Source organism: Mchenga conophoros, linkage group LG20, assembly GCF_057382185.1.
Source record: "Mchenga conophoros isolate Kocher_MC1m ecotype Shallow Benthic linkage group LG20, M_conophoros_male_GT1.1, whole genome shotgun sequence".
NCBI lineage: Eukaryota > Metazoa > Chordata > Actinopteri > Cichliformes > Cichlidae > Mchenga > Mchenga conophoros.
Window position 1 is genome coordinate 3,756,711 of NC_140545.1, and position 18,163 is coordinate 3,774,873.

At 43.4% G+C, this 18,163-nt stretch overlaps 2 protein-coding genes and 1 long non-coding RNA gene across 4 annotated transcripts in view; 2 read left to right on the forward strand and 1 right to left on the reverse strand.

Moving 5' to 3' along the window:
- The window catches only part of lhfpl5b (LHFPL tetraspan subfamily member 5b), a 47,138-nt gene extending 42,920 nt beyond the window's left edge, over positions 1-4,218 (reverse strand). The window contains exon 1 of the mRNA XM_085258658.1: positions 4,013-4,218. The gene's annotated coding sequence lies outside the window, so the exon portion shown is untranslated. The remainder of the gene's footprint in view (positions 1-4,012) is intronic.
- cpne5a (copine Va) overlaps positions 1-18,163 on the forward strand; it is a 90,563-nt gene that overhangs the window by 12,178 nt on the left and 60,222 nt on the right. For both annotated transcript variants that reach the window (XM_085258654.1, XM_085258655.1), the window contains exons 2-3: positions 250-290; positions 1,610-1,656. In XM_085258654.1, coding sequence (XP_085114780.1) covers positions 250-290; positions 1,610-1,656 — 88 coding nt within the window. The remainder of the gene's footprint in view (positions 1-249; positions 291-1,609; positions 1,657-18,163) is intronic.
- LOC146550120 (uncharacterized) lies at positions 11,037-12,892 on the forward strand. The gene is made up of 2 exons (XR_014890108.1): positions 11,037-11,446; positions 12,335-12,892. It is a non-coding gene; the product is annotated as an uncharacterized LOC146550120 (long non-coding RNA).

Here is an 18,163-nt window from a genome sequence, read left to right on the forward strand (position 1 = left end):
GCATTCAGTGATTTCACAGCATGAAAGAAGAAGCATTTGTGTATTGTGTACAGCTGTTGCCCTGCAGTCTTAACTCATTCACTGCCAGCCATTGGCAGTGAATGAGTTAAACCCATTGACTCATTCACTGCCATTGACGGCTATAGACGTCAATGGCAGTGAATGAGTTAAACGGAAATTGCATATACACACACACATGCAGGACTCTGTTTTCACATTTTGATGTGCAACTCTTTTCTTCTCTTACAGGAATCTGTTGGACCGAGACACTTTCTCCAAATCTGACCCTTGTAAGTTCTCAGCTTTTACGATGATAATTGCAGCTCAGATTTTCCTGCGGGAGATTTTGCTCAGAATATGGTTCGCTGACACCTCGTCTCCATTTACAAAGCTTCACTTTTTATTTTTGCTGAGCTTAACTTTGATTCAGTTTACTGCGCTGTTTCAAAGTGTTCCTTCAATAACTGCATATCATTTGCACAATAATGTGACAACCTTTCCTTGCTGAGAGCTAAAGTACCTTAATGCATGCAGGGTGTAAACGCCAGCCTTTGAATACAAATGGCTATCTTTTGGTGAGACACATGGGGAAACGCCATAAAGTATTTAGTATTTTAGTATTTATTTATTGTCATTGTCAAGAACAATGAAATTGCGTTTGGGGCTTCCATACAACCCCAAAAAAAGAAGAAAATAATAAATACCCTTTAAAACCCAAGTGTACATATTTAACCCAGTGTGACTCCAATGCAATAAGACAATCCTTAGCAATAATGTTCGTAGAAATTCAGACAAAGACCTGAGAAACATGACAAAATACAACAATGCAACCCATTCAATATTATTGTACTGTGAGATATGATATCAGATATGATAGTTATCTATTTAAGAAAGAGGGGGGGGGGCAGGAGGGGGAAGAGAATAAAGATATGATGCACCAATGCAGACCAGTTCATTGCTATTAAGAAGTTGGATATGGTTATTGTCCGTGAGAGGGGGGCAGAGAGTTCAGGAGCCTCACAGCCTGTGGATACAGGCTGTTGGCCAGTCTGGATGTTCTGGCCTGTATAGACCTGTACCATAAAGGCATTTTCTTTGATACTCCCTGCAGGATAGAGAATGGAGGGGGAAACATTTAACATAATAGGGAGGAGGTAAAAGCCCTTTGTGTAAATAAGCTACTGGGAAAATAGCGCTGACACCCTGTTTTGTATTCGCCTGAAGCTGAACCTTGGTATATATGACAGGTCATGTGGTATTCACCCGCCCCAGCTTCATTTAAAGTCGCCAGATCTAATGGGAATCAGGAGAATCCCACAATGAAGAAATTATATTTTGATTGCATGGGTGTCGCTGTGTTCAGGGGCTCTCTATCTTGATTTTCTTTTTTGATTGTGGACAGCATACCTAGAACCATCAAGCTTGGCAGTTCATTATGTTGTCAGGGCGTGGCAAGATAATTAATCATGAATGTCAGCAAAGAAGGAACAAAACAAACATAATTTGAAGAGGCAGGATTCTTGATTGAGATTGTTTGGTGACGTATTCTTCTGTTTTGCATTTTTCCTCTCTCTTCGCTGCTATCTCATCCTTCTTCATCACTTCTCAGTGGTTGTGTTGTACACCCAGGGCGTAGAGACCAAACAGTGGAGAGAGGTAAGCGACCACGCCGTTTCCCTGTCAACACAGCTCAGTCAGTCCGTCTCTTTTCCGTGACATCTTACTCTGTTTATCCCGCTTACCCCCTCCCCACCCTCCTCTGTCTCAAGGTAAATGCTGTGAGTGCCAATCACTTGCAATTGACTGACCTTGTAAATGCTGGTGCTCTGGTCAGCACTGTGTTAGCTGTGACTGATTAAGGTGGCAGCTACATGTATCATTAAAGATTTTCCTCTGTGTCGCTGTCCCCTCTGGCTTCCCCTCTGATCAAAGCAGACAGAGGTTGCAGTAAGACATTAGGCCCGTCTGGAATTGTTATGTGACACTAATCACAAATTAAAGGCATACACTGAAACTGCAACTTAAATTAAATCAATTCTTATTATTTTGATCTAAGGCAGTCGAACTAGTCTCTTTGCTTACACATTGAAATCGATTGGGATTGAACGGTGAGTGGTGTGACTTCAGATTTAAAATGGGAAAGATTTGATACCCCAATAAAAACAAAACATATAGTTTTGTTGAGTTTTTGCTTCCAAAAAGGCAAAAATGTGTTTCAGTTGTACCGCACAGATTGATAACTTGGATTTCAGGATTCACTGGACAAATTAGTAGCTAAACAGTTAAAGTATCACCAAATTTTACTCTTTATTTCATAGAATATAACGGTATAAGCAGCAATGATCTCAGTTTGACTGTCAAACCTAAAGAATAATCTATACCTGTAGCCACTCTGCTTAGCTGCTGTGTGAACCTCAGTATAAATGGCTTTACACTCCACCATTTTTACCTTGCTCTTTTTTAGCTTAGAGAAACTACAAAGAAGAGATGTGAAATGAGTTCAGAGAAAAGGTCAAATGTTTATTTGAATCACAAATTACATCTTTTCACAAGTAGATTGGGAAATGCTCCATCAGCTCTCCATAGTTTGATTATATTGTCTAAAAGTAAAAACAAAAACTGAACTGAGAACAGAGGTAACACAAGCAGACCCAGAAAGATTACCAGCAGATTGGATAATATGAGTAAAATATGAGTACCACAAAGAACAGGTGAGAAATAACATGAGAAACCACCTCAGGGATCAACAAGAATTACCAGAAACAGTGTGGCAAACAGGCCATTTGAAAAAGCACTGTGGGCAAGGAGACAGGGTGATAAACCACCAAAAGCTCTTCCACTGCTCCAAAGCATACCATCGGCCTTTTTTAATAATATTTTTCACTGTATGAATGGCTCGTCCAGGATCATAACCATAAAGCACCTCCACAGGTGCCACGGACAAAATAAATGTAGCATTAGTAAGAATTAGCCATTTGCAGGGTGAAAGATGGAGGAAATTTTCACTACATTCGAAACAGAAAATTGTCGATTCTATGCCCAAGTAGTCCTGTTCACTCGTTTTTTTTACATTCAGGATATGAACTCAAAGAATTCTAAGAAATTACTGGTGGATCGCTAGAAAAATGGTGATGAGATGGCGCATTGCTCCAGACATTTCCTCCACAGAGACATTGACGTTGGTGTTGCATTTTGAAGGAGGGGAAGTCGATATACAAGGTCGTAAAAGAAGTACAAACCTGGGCTCTACGCAGTGGCTGATCACAGTTTGAAGTGGATGTGAATGTCAGATTGTTGATCTCCAAAAGTGACAGATAATGTGTGACACAGACACCCCTTATCTGACCTCAGAGTGGTGCTGGCTTAGGGCGCTTCTGATGGTAGCAGACCATCTGACATGCAGTTTGGACAGATCATAAAGGAAGGCAGAGGAAGGCACTCACATCACTTAGTGATGACAACAACATTATCATCCTTCTGGCAGACAAGGGTCGGTGCACAGTATTGCTAAACCAGAAAGACTATCATGAGAAGATTTTGTCACTACTTAGTGATGAAAATACTTACGAGCCCCTAAAACGAGACCCAGGAAGTGGCTACAGGAAGAGGGTGATAGACTGTCTGAAGCAGTTAGAACAAGACAAGGCTATTGACCGGACCTCATACCACAGGCTGTACCCAGGGGAGTCTACACCAAGTCTGTATGGTTTACCGAAAATACATAAACAGGGTGCACCTTTAAGACCGATCGTCTGCATGATCAACTCGGTAACCTATGTAGCAGTCCCCCGGACCAAGGAAGAAATAGAGAGAGCCTCGACGGGTGCAGTAATTTTTACTTTGAGATTCATTCAGAATCTAACAGTGCGCCAGGTGCGCCAATGCACCGTGAAAACTAAACAGAAACACAAAATACATTTTCTTAGACGCTTATTACAAATATGAACTCAAATAAAGCAGAAAATACAACAAAATATCAATTAAGCAAAGAAATACAACTTAAAACATGTACCTCGCTCCGCATTCCAAGGGCTGCAAATTGTTCGTTTCGCTAGAGTCCGGTATCACGCTGCTTCACGCTTCATTGAGAGCTGCCTACTGGGAAATGTGCGCCACAAAACCGGTCTGAGCTGGAAGTGCAGCTTGCCGCTAACTAAACAACAGAGCCCTCTACTGGACACTACGCGTAGCTGTTCAGGCTTAGATCAATAAACAAAACTGGACCTTTACACTCCCACCAAATCATGTATAATAAACAACATTCTTTACATGATTTCCAGCTTTAACATATGGACATTACTACAAGAACGAACACAATTTCAAATACATCATCAATAAACTTTCGCAAATACGCCTGATGTGACAGTATTGATTGAAACATCAATTAGTTATTTTCTAATAGAACTACAAGCTTTTGAACAGGTCGCTCAACTACGTGAGGTTTGTGTGCTGTTCCCTGCTTCTTTATTAAGCCTCGATCGCCAACTTGAAGCTTGACTCTGCGGACCAAACCGTCATCTTCTTCTGGAGCTTCAACCACTCGAGCCAGTTGCCACTGATTTCTGGGAAGCATGTCTTCTTTGATAATGACTATGTCATTGACTTTAAGATTTCGACGTGGTAGGTGCCATTTCTGTCTCATAGATATGTTCAGAAGGTACTCTCTTTTCCATCTACTCCAAAACTGCTCAGTGAGATACTGGACTCTGCGCCAACGTTTCCTTGCATATAAGTCCTCTTTCACAAACTTTCCTGGTGGAGGCAGTGCAACCTTTGATTTCATCAATATGAGGTGATTTGGAGTTAGAGGTTCAGGAGATTTAGGATCATTGATTCCATCGACGCTCAGTGGTCGACCATTAACTATAAACATCGCCTCATAGAATAGAGTTCTTAGAGAGCTGTCATCCAGCCTGCCTTGGCATTGAGCAATGGTGGCATTGAGAACATTGCGGATGGTTCGAATCTGTCGTTCCCACACACCTCCGGCATGGCTAGCAGATGGGGCATTGAAGACGAACTCACACTGTTTATTGGCAAGGAATGCTTCTAAGGCATCCATGTCACATTGTTTAAGAGACTCTCTTAGCTCATTTTTGGCTCCAATAAAGTTTGTACCCTGGTCACTGTACAACTTACAAACAGCTCCTCTTAAGCTGATGAAACATCTCAGAGCGTTGATGAAAGAGTCAGTAGAAAGATCCTCAAGCATCTCAATGTGGACTGCACGTGAGGAAAGACATGTAAAGAGGAGTCCGTATCTTTTATGCTCTTTGCGACCTTGTTTTGTGACAAATGGTCCGAAACAGTCCATTCCACAATACATGAAAGGATCTGAGATTTCAACTCGTTCCTTTGGAAGTTCAGACATGCGTTGTTCTTCTGGTGAACGTCTTAGTTTTCGACATTGAACACATTTGCTTATTAGTTTTGCAACTTCCTTGCTCCCACCAATCACCCAAAACCCATTCGATCTGATTTCCATGAGAGTTTGGCTTCTACCTTGATGACAAATCTGTGCATGAAAATGAGCAATGATCAACTTTGTAATGTGATGGTCTTTTGGGAGGATGATGGGGTGCTTAAGTCCCTGACAGAGTGTTGACTTCTTCAGTCTTCCTCCAACACGGAGAAGTCCTTGATCTAGCACTGGATCTACTCTAAAGAGGGGACTTGAACTTGGAAGGTTATCTCCCACCTTCAACACTTCCATCTCTTGAGAAAAGGCCTGCTGCTGAAGGAGCTTTATTATTGTGTCAGCAGCTGTTCTCCGTTCATCTACTGTTACAAAGTTTCCATACTGGGCTTTGCTGGATCTCAATCCTTTTATCCTTGCAACCACTTTAAGGAGCATTGACCAGCTTGAAAACCTTGACAAACGGCTGAGGATATTGTCTTGTTCACTTGTTTGAGTTGTGAGAGCTTTGACTGCTTTGACTTCTGGATCCCCTACTAACAACACAGCTGAGGGGCTGGGTGCATATGAAATGTCATGTTCCCACAGAAACTTTGGACCAGACAACCAACATGTTGACATGATTTCTGATGCACTGAGCCCTCTAGAGGCGTAATCTGCAGGATTCTGAGCTGTGTCAATGTAGTGCCACTGTCTGGGATCTGTAGTTTGCCTGTGACGATCTCTAGGGGGGCTAGTGCTGATGGGCAGTCATAACCAATCAATAGACCTACTTCACAGTTCAGCAATGGCTGTAACTTGTTAGCTAAGCCTTCAAGGTGTGGCCACTGAAGTGCAGTTTCCTTGGTAGGGATATGAGACTTGTCAACTGGGATAAAGTCACGAGAGTAGACGTGTTCTATTCGGACACGAGTCTCAGAATCAAACCCACGCACCTGTAAGTTGTTGGCAAGTTTACTTGCAACGACTGTGTCGACGGAAGTCATGGTGCTAAGCTTTAACTGCACTGGTTGGGCGTCTACATTTAGTTCTGAGGCCAAATCCTCTAAAATAAAGGATGAGTCACTCTGGGTGTCAAGCAGGGCATATGTAAGTATTTCTTTCTCAGGCTCAGATGCAACTGACACAAATACTGGTACTATGCTGGATGTGGAAGATAGTTTCCTTGTTAGTACATGAGTCATAACATTATGCACTTCCTTGTTTGCACCTTCATCTGGGGATTTAGAATCCTCAGTTTTCTTTTCTTTAGGTTCATTCACTCTTTCTGTGTGTAGACAGGTGGGGTGACGCCGACCACACTTACTACAGGAGTGACGTCCTCTGCATTCTTTGGTTACATGACCCCTCCTCAAACACCCAAAGCAGAGACGATTTTCTTGAATGAAAACTTTCTTGTCATCACTAGTTTTCGCTGCAAAAGCAGGACACTTAGCTATGCCGTGCGATTCTTCTTTGCAAAACAAACATGGGGGTTTAGGTCTAGAAGTAGATACTGGGATTGGTGGAGACTTTGGTTGGATGGTAGTACTGAGTGCCTTCGCTCTTTTAACATGCTGCTCTTCTGATGCCCTTTCGTTTATTAGGAATGGTGAGGCAACAGGATTGCAAACTACTTTAGCTTCATTTTGTATGAACTTTGTAAAGCGAGCGAAGTTGGGGTAGTCTTGGCTTTTGTCTAGCTCCTCCACCACAATGCGGCTCCATCTCTGCACTATCCACTCAGGCAGTTTTCTTAGAAGCTTGTGATTTTCCTCACAATCATTAAGGATCTCTAGGCCTTTGACTTGAGGGATAGCCTCTGCACAGCTTTGGAGAAAATCTGCCAACTCCCTCAGTGCTTTAGGATCATTGGCAGCTATTTTAGGCCATTTTGTGAGTTTAGCCCTAAAGGCTCTTTGGATAACAAATGGGCTGCCATACCTTTCCTCTAAAACGCTCCAAATGCCTGCGTATGCCTGCTCACTGTTGCGGAAGAAATATCCCTCTACTGCCTTTCGTGCTTCACCTGCAAGATAGCTCTTTAGATACAACATTTTCTCACACACAGGTAAAGGTTTGTCACCAATTAGTGCCATAAAGGATACCTTCCAATCCATAAACTTTAGGGGGTCGCCACTAAAGATGGTGGGCTCAGGTACAGGAAGCCTGTTTAGGGTAAGAGAGCTGGCGAGGGCTTGAACTAAGCTAAGTTCTTCACGTTCTAGAGTAGTATTGTGAGATCTAAATGTTGGTGCTTGTGGATTTAAAGAGAGCCGTGGTGCGCTGTTGGGGAGATTTGCGGAATTTTCTAAGTTGTAGCAGGACACTTGATCATGGCTTTCAATGTCATTTTGAGCGCTAAGGGCTCTTACTGTTACGGGGGTGATGAGTAAGAGAACCCAGACGCGGATCGCTCGTTAAGATTGAACAGTGTCTTTATTTACAGTGAAGCAAATCCAAAGTAATCCATAGTGCTAAGTCCCTTCCGTGCTCCCCTCGTGTGTCCATACGACTTTCGTAAACAGTGACGTCTCTCCTCTCGTATCTCCGTCTCACTCGTAGCCCGGCTTGGTGGAATACTCCAGCGCTGTCTGTCACTCAGCCACACCATTAAATAGTTCTGTCACAATGGTGGATGATTGGCAGCAGCTGGCGAGGAATCAGTTGCAGAGTGGCGGAACTTCCGGGTCGGACATCTCCCGTTGCTACGCAACCGCGTAACAACTACAACGGAGACAAAAACAGAGCGGGAGAACAAACACACACACACACACAGGTCGCCGGTCGGGGCACCGTCGAACCTGACACTTACTCGTGCAGCTGCTACTTTCACTTCGCTGTCTGCCTTTAACTGTTGAAGTTTAGTCTTTTCCTCCTCCAACTTTGCCTTTGTTTCCACTTCCTTTATTTTCCACTCATTTTCCATTTGGCTGATCTTGGTTTCCTGTGCCAATATTTCTTGTGTGGCCTTTGCTTGTTCCACTTTGGCTGCAAGTTCAGCTTCTGCTTCCACCTCACGACTGCCAGTAGACTCTGCCTTTGAGCGTGCAACTGAACCCTCTGGGAACGACGTTTCAGTTTTTGTATCACCAAACACAGAACCATAGTCCCTTTTGTTTAACATCACTCGTACTCTTTCCTTTTCAAGGCGATCGTTAAAGAGCTGATCGATATTTTCCTGTCGTTTAGCAACAACTTCACAAATGTCAGTTGTAAGCACTGCACAAGCATCCATTCGCTTAACAATGTCGGGCGTCATGGATTGGCTGCGGCGAATGGGTTCATAATGCTGTTGTACTACAGCGTGCTTGTCTCTTATGTCATGACTGGCATTGTTTAGCTCTTCAGGTGAGCAGAAAGTTTTCAGCTTTGTTCTGATTTCTTTAGCTGCCTTCTTCCAAGTGTCATAAGCTTTGTTAAATGCCTTCTCATTTTTCTTTGCCTCATATTCCTGCATTTCTTTACCCTTTTCAGTTAAATGCCTTTCACGATTGCTGGATCTTACTCCTTGTTGCTCTGAGTCGTCGGCTTCTTCAGCAGCGTTCAACATTTTGTTACTGTAATGTGTATGTTGCTCTATGCGATAACGTCTGGACTTAAACTTACGTGAGTGTTACTTTTGGAAACAATGCTCACATCAGACATTTACATCACATAAATAAACAGATTAGCACCCACATATTAGACAAAATGTAACTGTAAATACCGCTGATATACGTTACTTTCAAGAAGAATAAACCCATACAATTCAAAGATTGTAATTACTCAGTGCAATGCAGTATACCTTTAAGGCTGTAACCACAAAAATATTTAAGGCAAGTAATTCTGAATTAGAGTGCAGAGTCCTGTTATCAGCAAAGTCCTTAATGGGCATAATACCTGCACCTTCGTAAAGTGACCATCAGAGTTCAAAGGGGAGGTAGGCAACGAAGCAAAGATGATCTTGACTGGTGTAGAAATCTCTCACAGCTGACACACGGACCCAGCTCGTGGCACGGGCTGCACTCATCTGGCATGGGAGCTAGCAAGTAGCCTTCACTCAGCGATCGAGTTTTCACTGTAGCAGTCCCCCGGACCAAGGAAGAAATAGAGAGAGCCTTGACGGGTGCAGTAATTTTTACTTTGATATTCATTCAGAATCTAACAGTGCGCCAGGTGCGCCAATGCACCGTGAAAACTAAACAGAAACACGGGGGCAGGGATAGCTCAGTAGGTAGCGTGGCGGCCCCATGATCGGAAGGTCGGGGGTTCGATTCCCCTGAACAGCTACCCAGAGGTACCCCTGAGCAAGGTACCGTCCCTACACACTGCTCCCCGGGCGCCCAATGGCTGCCCGGGGACTGCCCGGGCACTGCTTCACTGAGTGAATGGGTTAAATGCAGAGAGGGATTTTCCCCACGGGGACCAATAAAGTACACTTTCTTTCACTTTCTAAAAAATACATTTTCTTAGACGCTTATTACAAATATGAACTCAAATAAAGCAGAAAATACAACAAAATATCAATTAAGCAAAGAAATACAACTTAAAACATGTACCTCGCTCCGCATTCCAAGGGCTGCAAATTGTTCGTTTCGCTAGAGTCCGGTATCACGCTGCTTCACGCTTCATTGAGAGCTGCCTACTGGGAAATGTGCGCCACAAAACCGGTCTGAGCTGGAAGTGCAGCTTGCCGCTAACTAAACAACAGAGCCCTCTACTGGACACTACGCGTAGCTGTTCAGGCTTAGATCAATAAACAAAACTGGACCTTTACAACCTATAACATCTCCAAGTTTCTGGCTTCGATCCTCAACCCGCTGGTGGGCAGCTCTGAACACCACAACCTTGGATTTTGTTGAGAAGGTGAGAGATGTCATTATGGAGGCATATGAAACCATGGTCTCGTACGACGTTACATCTCTCTTCACTTGCATCCCAGTCACGAAAGCGCTGGAGGTAGTCCGTAAGAGATTACAGGATGACACCAACCTCAGCAACAGGACCACTCTCAGCATCCACCAAGTGTGTTTGCTTTTGGAACTGTGTCTTCATTCCACCTACTTCACATACAAGGGTCAGTTCTACAGGCAGAAACATGGGTGTGCCGTGGGCTCCCCAGTTTCACCCATCGTGGCCAATTTGTACATGGAAGAAGTGGAAAAGAGGACTTTGCTGTCCTACCCTGGAACACCACCAAGCCATTGGTTCAGATATGTGGATGACACCTGGGTGAAAATCAAATCTCAGGACGTACTACATTAACTCGGTGGACCGACACATCAAATTCACCAGGGAGGATATGAAAAGTGGCAGGTTAGCCTTCTTAGACTGTGAGATTTCCATCAGGAATGGGGGACAGCTGACGTCTACCGTAAACCTACACATACGGATCAGTATCTAAGGTTTGACTCTCATCATCCACTGGAGCACAAACTGGGTGTCATCAGGACGCTACAACACAGAGCGAACACCATCTCCACAGACACAGCGGCCAGGGAGGCAGAAATTGTATTGGTATAGCGCTTTACTCAGGACCCCAAAGTGCTTTACACTACATTCAGTCATCCACCCATTCACACACTGGTGACGGCAAGCTACATTGTAGCCCCTAACTTGACGCGTGCACATTCGCACCTCTACGCGTGTCCAAGAAAAATCCATCGCGCCCCAAAATATCATATTTTAACGCGCGTGAACCGGAAATGTGGGAGGGATGTGGGAGGAAGTTTTGCAAGACCGGTATCTTTGCAAGATGGCAGCTGTCGAGCTAGCGCTTGAAGAGAGAGTCTCCCTTCTCTATTTACTGTGGAGAGCAGAGTAGCGGCGTAAAGGACATCCTTGCCGTACCTGGGTCCATCAGGTCCTCCAGAGGCGTGAGCAGTTTGGTGAGTTTCACCACTTGCTCCAGGAGCTGCGCCTGGATGACGGCCGATTCCAGCGCTATCACCGTCATTCACTCGGCCAGTTTGAGGACCTGCTGTCCCGCGTCGGTCCCAGAATCGCCCGCCTAGACACCGACTACAGGCGCTCAATCCCACCTGCAGAGCGCCTGTCCGTCTGCGTGAGGTTAGTAAAAGTGTTTAATACGTAGTCCTTTATTGACACCTGTGCTAATATATGCTAAACCATCCATTTATACACTGCTAACATGGATGTGCTATGCTAACAGTAATGCTCTCGGTGTTTACTGAAAGCAAACTGTGGTACAGAGACGACTGTTTATAATATTTCTAGTGATACTCAGAAGGTCTCATCAAGTCCCGATTTAATTCGATTTATGCTGTTATCAGTGTTTGCATGATAGCATGGCTGTGGTGTCACATCAATGTATGTGCTCGGGGTTTGCTGATATCAAACTGTAGCATTAGGACCACTGAGTTAACCTTGTAGTGATACTCACTCCTTTTTATTTAGACCTGGTTTAATTCTGGGATAGTTGAATATTTGTATATAATCCCTGCAGCTGTCAGACTCTATAACAGGGGTCACCAGCCTTTATTAAAACAGAGTTAGATAAAACTGTGAACAGTTTGATTCATCTCTAGTTACATGGTTCTATCTTGATAAGCTGTCTTATCACAGATTAATTTTTCAAAAATATTAATGATTTAAGCAAGGAAAGGGCTACATGTCAACATACAACTCTTTATTTCTATTAATGTCTTACTTCATTCCTACCTGATTGACATGTTTAGAAATTATGAGTGATTGGCTCACTGTAGTTGTGAAAGTTGCTACCAATCAAATTATGATATGTTAAAGTTAAAACAAAACACAACTGTTTTAGATATTATCTAATATACATTTTGTAATTATCCTTATAATTACAAAATGTTTTATGTAAGATTTAAGTTTTGTGATTTAAATCTGACATCACAAAAGTATTTTGGAATTTGAATAATGTATTTTGTAACTGCAGCACACATAATACTGATTTTGAACAATTTTGTCCAGGTTCCTTGTCACCGCGGACTGCTTCAGCACCAAGCGTTCAGTTACAGAGTCGGTGAGCCAGATCACCCCCCAGGCAGCGACGGCCATCTGGGACTGTCTAGTGGACGACTTCATGGCTGTGCCTTCACCTGGAGACTGGCGGTCCATCACAGAGGGACTCCAGGAGCGCTGGAACTTCCCTCTGTGCTGTGCAGCTCTGGATGGGAAGCACGTCCAGACAAAGGCACCCCATATATCATATAGGAGACACACACATTGATATACACTAAATATTTATTTCATTTCTTTTTTGTGGTGCCCAAATTGATGCACCTGCTTGATTTTGTTTAAATAATTATTGCACACTTTTTGTAAATCCAGTAAACTTCTTTTCACTTCTCAAATATCACTGTGTGTGTCTCCTGTATGATATATTTAACTGACATTTTTTTATTGTAACAACCAACGATTTATACAGGAAAATAATGTCTATTAACAAGGTTGCCCAAACTTCTGCATCCCACTGTATTAGTATATTTTGTCATTAGTATAATATGAAATAAATTCTACATGTGTCAAGTCGTGTGCCAACATTTGCTGTGTAGTAGAACTGAGACATTAGTCATTATAAAAATTTATTTGAAATAATATTAAAATTCTCACACAGAAATACATTAAACATAAATATATAAAATATAAGTATTTACAGAGAGACAGGAATAAAAAGGACCAGCTGCTCTCCAGAGCAGGAACCAGGCTAAGGAGGAAATGCTCCATTGGAGACTGGTGTGGCTCCAGCTCCACCACCGATGGACCGTCCTGGGACCCGTCCCTCATCTGCCTCGGAGCCGTCCTCCCCTGTGGGCCTGTAAAACAGCACAAAACACAAAGAAATGAGAAGGCTGCTACTAGATTTTAATTTCAACCTTGAAAAAAACAAACAAACCAAAAACAGGATATAATCAGATTGGTTGTAGATATTTAGTAAAGGTGATCACAGGCAATCCCACCGACTAAAAAGGTATCAGTGCTTGCTGTACATATCTGTGGGTGCAGCAGCAGGAGCTCAGGGACTGGGGAGCCAGGAGAAGCAACAGGGGATGCTCTGCTTCAGAATCAGTTGGTTCTATCAATACAGTATTAAATGTTAACAGGTTGAATATAATAATCATAGAGTAGACAGTGGTCCCTCATTTATTGCAGCAGGGGTTCTCAGAATAACTAGCCCCTGGCCACGCACTTTATACACTGTTTTCCACACACACACATGAACATTGGTCACAGTTCTCACAATTGATTCTCAAAGTGCAAACCTTTGTAGATTGCAAAACGTAAAAGTATTAATATGCCGCGGTTTGTCTTCATCTGCCTGCCACTTTCGTGCGCCTTTTCCCCTCGCGGTGCAGGTGTCTATTTCCGAATGAGGCTCATAGTTATGGGTGTTTTTGTGCTGTTTTTTCTATTGGACGTGATGGTTATCAAAACCAAACATGATAAATTTGGCAAGCGCAGGAGATTTGCAATGCTGTCCGGTGCAAAAAAAGAAAATGAAAATTAAGAAAAAAGAGGCAGTGACGGATGAACAGCGGGACCACTGTGTGCTGTTTATTAATAAACAATAAAATATATTCTTAAATGACAACATGCCTAAAAGCAGAACGGTATTTGTACGTCAGTGGGAAAATAGCGGTGGCTTGCTAGCTTTTGTGCGGCTTCCCCGGGTCAGTGAAAACTTTAGAGAAAACTTAAGAAAAATGAATGAACTTACCAGGTTGCCCGATCTCTTTACATATCTTCCTCCAAGCTCGGTCCTTTATATTCCTGTCTCGGTCCAGAAAGCAGCTGGTGTCGTACGGCTCCGGGTTGTTTGCTACGGCATTGATTAGCCTTCTTTCTATTGAAGAATAAAGGGCTTTGGCTGGATCTGCCCCTTTGAACTAGGTAACAGCCACGTCACCAGGCTCCTGATTGGTTGTCGCGGCGCGATTTGACGCTGGAGTTCAGATTTTTCCAACTCGAGCGGGGGACGCGAAACGCGTGTATGCACAAAATGCAACACATAAACTCACGCGCGTGGTTTTTTTCGCGCGTGAGTGTAGCGCGTTTCAGGCGTTTTCGCGACGCAAATCTGCTTCCGAATTTTCGCGGGAGCCGCAATCGCGGGTCAGCGCGCCTTTCCATTGACTTTACATGTAAGCCTGACGCTCTGCCTGCCTCTATCGCGTTCGGTGTGAACACACCGTTATACATCAGGGAAACCAAACAACCTGTGGCGAAGCGGATGGCACAACACAGAAGAGCTACCTCGTCAGGTCAGGACTCTGCAGTCTATTTACACCTACAGGCCAGTGGACACTCTTTCATCCTGGACAGGGAGGAACGCTGGTTTGAGGGCGGAGTCAAGGAGGCCATTTACGTGAAAAGGGAAAGACCATCTCTGAATCGAGGAGGGGGCCTAAGGGTACATCTTTCGCCATCTTACAATGCTGTGATTGCAGCCATTCCCCAACTCTCTGTGAATGGTACTCATGGCCATTGATCAGTGGTCTTTGATCAGTGGGTTTTGGTCAGTGGTTGTTGATCAATGGTCATGAGAATCTGCATAATTATGATTAAGGAACTGACCTCCCAGCCCATTGTTCCTTCAGTGGGCTGGTTTCAGTCATTATGCAAATTTCCTGTTTATAAGCTTGAAACTTGGATGAGTGACAAAACGTTTCTCCCACAAAACGCCACGTCCAGATGAACAGAATCAACTTTTGGAGATGCTCGTCATCTTCAGCTCTCTCCCTTCTCCCTTCCTTTTTTTGGTACTTCTATGCCGGAGTCTTAATGTTTCTTATGGTTGTGATCGATTGCCGGCCAACCCTTTGACTCTGGAAAAAAGGTTGACTTTCATTCAAAGCCAGCCATGTTGGAAGAATCAGGTCAGGACACAGTCCAAAGTTGCCTTTATAACACCTAAGTGATTTCTCGCTACTTGAAATACTCTTCGATTTAGGCAATGGTGCTGTCTGCACCGTGCATACACTTGTTTGCTGTGAATTCACTGGACAGCTACCTGCTCATGTTGATGCTGTTGAACATCACACAGTTTTCATATTATGCTACAGGCACTTGCAATCTTATTGCCTTTGATACGGTTGCTTCGAACATGGAGACCTGGTCTGCGACTACTGCTGTCTTTAAGGTAGATTTGGTGCATCCAGAAGGCGATAAATACGGAGTTGGTCTGCTATGATTTTGTGATGAAGTTGGCAATCGCATGCAATCTTTTTGTGATAATACCAAGGTTACTCTGGTAAATCAGAAAAAAGCTACTTATTGCTGTCTGTTTAATATATTTTGCCCTTTATATACAAAGAAATTGACATTAAACAAAACCTCACAGATTTGAAACAGAGGTTTAGAAATTCCTCCACTAATAGTGACACAAGCACTCAGCAGCCTTGCTTTTATATACAAATATAACCAGAATACAGTTGAATTGAGTCTCTTATTGTAAAAAAACTTAAAGGTAGCCCTCATTGGCATGGACTGACTCAGACTGATTGCAATGTGTTGGCAGTGTGTTTCCTAATGGCAAGGAGATCGACTTCCTGTTTTTACTCTACTGAGACTGAGCAGTTTGGGAGGAGAAGCAGACTGGAGACTATTTACTGTCAACAGACATGCATTGCAGATTTGCATTGCCAAGTGCATCTCAAAGAGAAGACGAAGAAGTCTTCTGCAGCCTTAACAACACTTGAGGTTGATGCTTGACAGTTTTTCCTCTTATGTCTCTGAACGAATGTCTGCCGGCCTTGACTCGCAGAAAAGCAAGTCTTTGTACTGGTATCAACGCAGTAATATTCTGTTCCTAAGCCAGAAAGTACTTTTAACATTTTATCATGCAAATATGGATGAGCATCAAGTGTTGCACTCATTCGTGATAAGTCTCCTACAGTTGTCACCTCGGGTTATAGTGCCCCACCTCGAGCGTACAAACTGTGGGTGCAGGCTGAATGCCTCTCCCTGAAGGAGATAGGCCTGTGTCTTCAGCTGCAGATGACAGCTGGCTTTGCGAGCAGCCGAGTCAAGCTGTGCAGAATTGATAAAGCGGAGTGCCTCTTTTGCCCCTCTGTCAGGTAATGTGTTTTTGTTCTCCTGGGAGTAAGTGTGGTTGGTAGCCAGTGTGCCACCAGCCATCTGTAATCCAATTACCCTTCTACGGGACAAGCTTCCCCATCAGCTGCTGATCATTCACACACCTCATCAACAGAAGAACATGAAAGCAGATGTTACACATGCATTGTGTTTTGCTTCCTAAGAAACCAGTGAGCTCTTAACTCACTTTTGGTCACAACATGAATCTGACAATCCATCATTTTCCTGCAGCATGACTTAAAGTCTTAATATCCAACTCCCTCATCAGTTATTACTCCAGGTGCATGACAGATTTCCCCCTGTCTCGCACTTTCACTTACCTGAGCAGCTGACATAGTACAACCTGCATAAATTCCTTTCAAACTCCTTGACGTTAATCTTTTTACCAAGATAAATCTTCTAACGTTAGGGCTCACAATTTATTTCAGTACAGGGTTACTTAAGGGAAAGAAGTCACACTGCCAGCACCCGGATATCCCTGCAGGAAGGGTCTTTTTTTTCTCTCTTGACAGTTAATTGTAGAGCTTTGCAACGTTGGCTTTACATGTTGGCCGTGTACTTGCCAAGGTGGAGATAATGTGTGGAGTGGGAGATCTGTTATTTCCTCGGGTGGCTTTTTTAGCTGCTCTGGTGCTGATTCTTCTTCCTTTGTTATGTTTGGCGTGGCACCAAAGTGAATATGCTATAGCCCTCCCGCTGCCACATACACCTTCTGTCATTAAAAATAGGCTGCTGTTCGCTCGGGACAGATTTCACCTTCTTTGCGTTTGCTGGAGCAGAGCTCTCACATTTTTTGACAGGAAAAGCAGGAGAGGAGGTAGTGACACACACACACACATGCACACAAAGTAGTTAAACTTTCATAGACCTAGACACACTTTTATACCTGATGGCAGGCTACACTTGAACAAACCCACACTCTTAGGCTGTCATAAGTTGCACACAATCCACCCTGACTGTCTTTGCATTAGCATCGGCGTCCATCCGTTCAACGTATTCTGCTCGCGTAGTGTGGCTTGTCTGCTTTCATGTTAGGACTCACTTTGAGTCTTAACCCCATTGGATGTAATCACAAAAGTGTGAGTCTGTAATCCCGCTGTTTCATCTCCTTATTAAGCCCTAACACTGCTATTATTAATTCACCGTGTCAGTTTATGGTTACTCTTTTTTACCGGCGATGTTTTATTTATGCAGCTTGACATCACTTCTCTGACTTTCTGACTGAATTATTCATGTCGGATAACAATTAATGCGCGTGTGCTCACGAGGAAGAGGGTGCAACTCTTTCCATTTTTGTTGATTTGTTTGTCAGAACATCACCTCATCACAAAGTCTTGCTGTGTAACACTGATGTAATGGTTTTTGGTGTCTGCCCTGGCAGCTTTACTTTTTCTTCCTTTTGCAGGAGTGTTGTTAGTTCCCCTTTGTAAAAGCAAAGGGGAACCCTAGAAGTGGCTTTAGAGAATGATGGAGGCGTGAATGTGGTATTAAAGAAAATTAGTGTAATTGGACTCAATAAAATGCCTTCTGCAAGCTTATGCATGCCCAGCACAATGTGAAAAGGTAAAGAAGAAGATAGAACCTTCTGATTTTTTTATTCCTGTTCTGATCTCAATGAAAGCTACTAATTCGTTGGGCAGGGATAGCTCAGTAGGTAAAGTGGTCGCCCCATGATCGGAAGGTCGGCGGTTTGAATCCAATTAA